The 4,924-nt window shown below is 45.2% G+C and overlaps 1 protein-coding gene across 1 annotated transcript; it reads left to right on the forward strand.

Moving 5' to 3' along the window:
- Positions 1-1,492: 1,492 nt before the first annotated feature.
- On the forward strand, positions 1,493-4,657 carry LOC147438575 (plasma membrane ATPase 2-like). The gene is made up of 5 exons (XM_086483898.1): positions 1,493-1,621; positions 3,822-4,028; positions 4,142-4,261; positions 4,343-4,462; positions 4,535-4,657. The coding sequence occupies exons 1-5, from the start codon at positions 1,493-1,495 to the stop codon at positions 4,655-4,657; spliced, it is 699 nt and encodes a 232-aa protein (XP_086340024.1).
- Positions 4,658-4,924: the final 267 nt, after the last annotated feature.

Consider the following 4,924-nt stretch of genomic DNA (forward strand, 5'->3'; position numbering starts at 1 on the left):
GCTTAGTCAGAATCCGCTGAGGTGGTGCCAGACGAGCATCAAGCTGCTACTCTCTATGGGGTGCATGCAGAGGATCTACAAAATGAAACGGAGGACATCTGTCTAAACGGAGAGCTCTATATAGATATAGGAAGTTATGCTGAGCTATGCGAGGATGAGGCAGAGACCTCTTAAAGCCATAAATATTGTATCTGAAAAATTTTTCTCCGTTTTATAAAAACTCTGGCTCTCTAGGTACCTTCCATGTTTTATAACTCTCTTTTGATTTTGCGCTCACATCCTGGGCAATCCATGGCCACATGCGGCTCCACCACCTGGTTTTTCGACTGCAAGATTTGATTGTATGCGTGCTCTCTCTCTCTCTCTCTCTCTCTCTCTCTCTCTCTCTCTCTCTCTCTCTCTCTCTCTCTCTCTCTCTCTCTCTCTCTTTCGATTCAAAATTCTGAGTTATCGACTTGCCTCTTCCATCGTTGAATAGAAGAAGAACGCGTTCTGTTGACTCTAGCCTTTGAACATTCCAAAGCTACAAGCACCTTCAAGTTCTACGTCAAAAAAGAAAGAGATGGTTGGGATTCTTGTAGGATTCTCCCCTTCTTTACCAGTTATGCTGAGCTTTGTATTCACGTGTCTTCTTGTATTTGAACAATTTTGCTCCGTTTATAATATATATTGTATTCACGTGGCTTTTTGTCCATTTTTGTTTATATGCGTCATTGCATCATTGTATTTAATGGTCTTTGCATCCACCCTAGGTACGTATGCTTTAGGTATGTTCTCACAAGCAGAGACGACGAGCACTGCACTCCAAGTGGGATGGAGACTGAAGCTGCAATCGCGAAGGGAGTGATCTGTCTCTACTCATAGATGCAGCTCGTCCCACCGCTAGATCTAATTGATCGGGTGAAAAAGACGCTAAGAAGCACTACTACTGCTTACTTAGCATCTCTTTCACCCGATCAACTAGATTTAGTGGGTGAAAGAGACGCTAAGAAGCACTACTACTGCTTTTTAGCGTCTCTTTCACCCGATCAACTAGATTTAGTGGTGGGGCAAGCAACATCTATGAGCAGATACGGACTTCCTTCGTGATTGCAGCTTCAGTCTCCATCGCACCCGGAGCACAGTGCTTTTACAAATTCACAGAAATTCAACGAAAACTCTCTACACAGGAATCCCTCCCCCCGTCTCTCTCTCTCTCTCTGTCTCTCTCTCTCTCTCTCTCTCTCTCTACTTGTCCATGTTTTCTACTCTATTCATTCAATATTAAGTTTAAATGTTTGTGTGTTTAATGCAGGTATGGATGATGAGGAGATTCTTTCTTCTTTGTCACCCAAGCAGAGACAGTGGTACGTGGAGCGTCATCGCTCTGGTGCACCATCACGCGTTCCTACTTTGGCAGTGTCTCCCTCCGTTTCGGAGCATTCAGCAGGCTTCGAAGCTTCGGTGTCGAGGAGACGATCTTCACACTCGTCTAGGCACCGGCACTCTCGTGATGGCGGTGGCGGTTGTTGTGGGGATGCCGCCACCGATGCTTCGATACAAACTCGTGTTCGACGAGACTCTTTACCCTCCCCATCTTTGCACGCCCCGACACCAGCCACGGCATTGCCATCGACACGAGGTTTTGCGCGGCTGACAGCCATTCCTAGCGGCTACACACCACTAGCTACTCCTCCAGGAGTCACTCCAGTTTGGACACTCCTCACTTAGGGGCCCAGACTCTAGTGGAGACATGTGACGTCCGTACCCCCATCAACACGGCGCTAGAGACCCCTGCCAAGACACCAAGGTTCACGCGTCACCGGCGAGAGGGCTTGCCTTACTCCATCGACTTCAGCGGCGGCATCCTCTTGGATGATGAAGGCAAGAAGGTGATTTCACGCATGCGCAGTCTTTGCTCTCAGGTGTTTAGACACTACATACTAAACACCTGGAGTGAAGTACCAAATGATTTAAAAGACAGAGTCATCAGCATGCTTCATGATGAGTTTCCCATTCCAACACGGGACGATCGCTTCAATGAAGACGTGATGAAGGTTCGAATGCGCGAATACTGCAAGCACAAGCATTCCAAAGTGCAAAAAGCAATCTCTTTTCTATTTGTTGTATTGTTTTATAAACGTCGCTATATGTTTATACTTACAGAAAGCTGTCTTATTGTTTTTTTTTGCAGAATCCGACAGATACGCCGCTTGGATGCGATGAGGCGTCTGATTAGACGACATCAGTCTAGCCGTAGCTAGATAGCATTAGTTTCTTTTTGTCATAGCTTATGTATCATGAGACGACTTTTATACGTCTTTTTGAAAACCATGTATATTTTTTCAATAATGACAATGGTGACGTTGTAACTATTACACTTGCAAAGTTTAACAATCAAGTGATTTTGCCTATGATGTGTACAATTGTGATTTCTCACACTACTTGTGGTGGAAAGGAAGACGTGGAATGGCCGGTTGCATGTGTCGTTCAATCCTTTGCAGCTCTTGTAGGTCACCTCTGTGCGCCTCATATCGTCGTCTTCTTGCTTGAGCATGCAAAGAGTCACATGTTGCCCTTCTAGGCATGGCCTTTGCACGAGGCCTCTCTACAAATAGCATAATAGAAAACGACATGTCATTTGTTGCACAAGGGACTTAAGCTTTCTAAGGTTAGCACAAAGTGAAGAAGTGTACCAAATACGGTTGTATTGCCTCTACTCGCTTGGTACTGACCTCAAAAAAGTATAATAGCATACCTCTTTAGTGTGTCCCTTGCACAGAAGGTGCTCCAAGCGACGATGGTCAGTACCAAGCAAATAGGTGCAACAAACTGAGTTTTCCTTCCCTTATTCGCTTGGTGCTGACCTCACAAAATAGAAGTGTACAAAAGTGTAGTAGCATACCTCTTCACTGTGTGTAGAAATCTGCGTCACTTATAAAGCGCTGCAGAACAGGAGTCCAAAAAAGCGATGGGAGCACTAGAGAGTAAGAGGAGGATGCGCAAAAAGGGTTGGGAGCACAAAAGAGATGGTTTGCTCACTGCGTAGTGTCAACAAGGGCAGAGTTAAAACGCTGGACAGTAGAGGATGCGAAAAGAGGCAGAAGAGCGCTCAAGCTTTTACTGTTTGCTCACTGCATGAGCACTCATCTAGGGCGAGGGTATAGTTAAAATGTTTGGCGGGGGTACTGTCTCTAAACTTAGTATGCTCACTTCGGCCAGGGTGACAACTTCACTTATGCGCATGAGAGCGCATGAGAGTTAGGTCTTCAAGCGAGCTCGATGGAGCGAGCTTTTTTTTTTTTTTTGGCCGCCCTCCCTAGCTCTCCTTCCTCCCTCTTGCCACCCATGTGCCTCCTCCCCTCCACTTGCTTCTCCTCCTCAGCCTCCTCTTCCAACATCCTCCCTCCCCTCCACCTTCTTCCTCCATCTCCTCCTCTAGCCTCCATCCTCCTCCTCCTCCTCCTCCTCTCTCTCTCTCTCTCTCTCTCTCTCTCTCTCTCTCTCTCTCTCTCAATCTGCCTCATGTGACCTCTGTCTTTCCCTTTTCCTGAACATGCACCCAACAATTACTCTGATTTGGGTGCATGTTCACGCTATTGCATGCTAAAATCATTTAGGCTACAATACTTGCATTCTCTCTCTCTCTCTCTCTCCAAAGAATTTCTACAATTGTGCACACCTTTTAGGCAAAGCTGCCCATCTTGTTGACACTACAAATCAAGTCGGACATTTCCAAAAGGTTCTTCAACCATGTGCTAGACACTTTGGCTTGTATACTTTGCCTAGCCACTTGGACATGCTGATTAAAAATTAACATGATAAAATGCTTCATTATGCAGGTTCTTACGGCCTTTGGGAATTTCTACATTTGCTCTATTGCCATTGGAATGGTAGTGGAGATTATTGTCATGTATCCTATACAGGATAGAACATATAGGCAAGGAATTGATAACTTGTTGGTGCTCTTGATTGGTGGAATACCCATCGCTATGCCAACATTACTATCAGTGACAATGGCCATTGGATCACACAGACTCTCTCAACAGGTGTGTTATATGAGTTTGCCTTTCTTTTTGTTGATAACAACTTTTGATAACTGCGGGAAGTGTCCTAGTTTAGAAGAATAATGATTTTTTGCACATGCATCAACAAGTTGCAGGGGGCAATCACAAAGAGGATGACTGCCATTGAAGAGATGGCTGGAATGGATGTTTTGTGCAACGACAAGACGGGCAATTTGACACTAAACAAACTTACTGTTGACAAAAACTTGATCGAGGTCAGGTTGTGGATACATATTAGATGTTGAAGTAATGGTAGATTGCATGCTGCAATCTCAAGGATTGTTTTTTGCTCTCAGGTATTTGCTAAAGGTGTTGAGAAAGAAACAATAGTCTTGATGGCTGTGAGAGCTTCTCAAACTGAAAACCAGGATGCAATTGATACTGCTATTGTAGGAATGCTAGCTAACCCCAAAGAGGTTAGGTTTAGGTGTTATGTAGTTGTTTACATGGTATGAATCTATAATAGCATGATGCTACCTGCCTTGTAGGCACGTGCAGGTATTCGAGAAGTACATTTCTTGCCATTTTACCCCATAGATAAGCGTACAACACTCACGTACTTTGACTGTGAAGTAAAGATGCACAGGGTTAGCAAGGGTGCACCAGAGTGAGACCTGCGCCTAGCAAAGGCAGCTTGTGGACGATGGCGGTAATTAGCTGCATGGATGAGTGTCCGGCAGATAAGGAGAATTTAGCAACAGATTCCTCTTACGAGATATGCATGACGTAGACAATGGCGGCCTGCTGCAGTAGCTCAACCATAGTCAAATGTTAGAGAAGCTGATTATGAGTGCAACTTACACTAGTACTGAGCAAGCTGCTCGCAGTGGGAATCGAACTGGCCCAGGAGCGAGGCCTACGTAGGCGAGCGATGCATG

Source organism: Adiantum capillus-veneris, chromosome 16 (assembly GCF_014529385.1).
Source record: "Adiantum capillus-veneris isolate H3 chromosome 16, ASM1452938v2, whole genome shotgun sequence".
Classification (NCBI taxonomy): Eukaryota; Viridiplantae; Streptophyta; class Polypodiopsida; order Polypodiales; family Pteridaceae; genus Adiantum; species Adiantum capillus-veneris.

Bases quoted from the DNA above. Each gene is read 5' to 3' on its own strand.
- LOC147438575 (XM_086483898.1), top strand. From the start codon at position 1,493: ATGGCGGTGGCGGTTGTTGTGGGGATGCCGCCACCGATGCTTCGATAC. The intron at 1,622-3,821 runs GTTTTGCGCGGC...TTCATTATGCAG, and splicing joins GGCATTGCCATCGACACGAG to GTTCTTACGGCCTTTGGGAA. The intron at 4,262-4,342 runs GTCAGGTTGTGG...TTTTGCTCTCAG, and splicing joins TTGACAAAAACTTGATCGAG to GTATTTGCTAAAGGTGTTGA.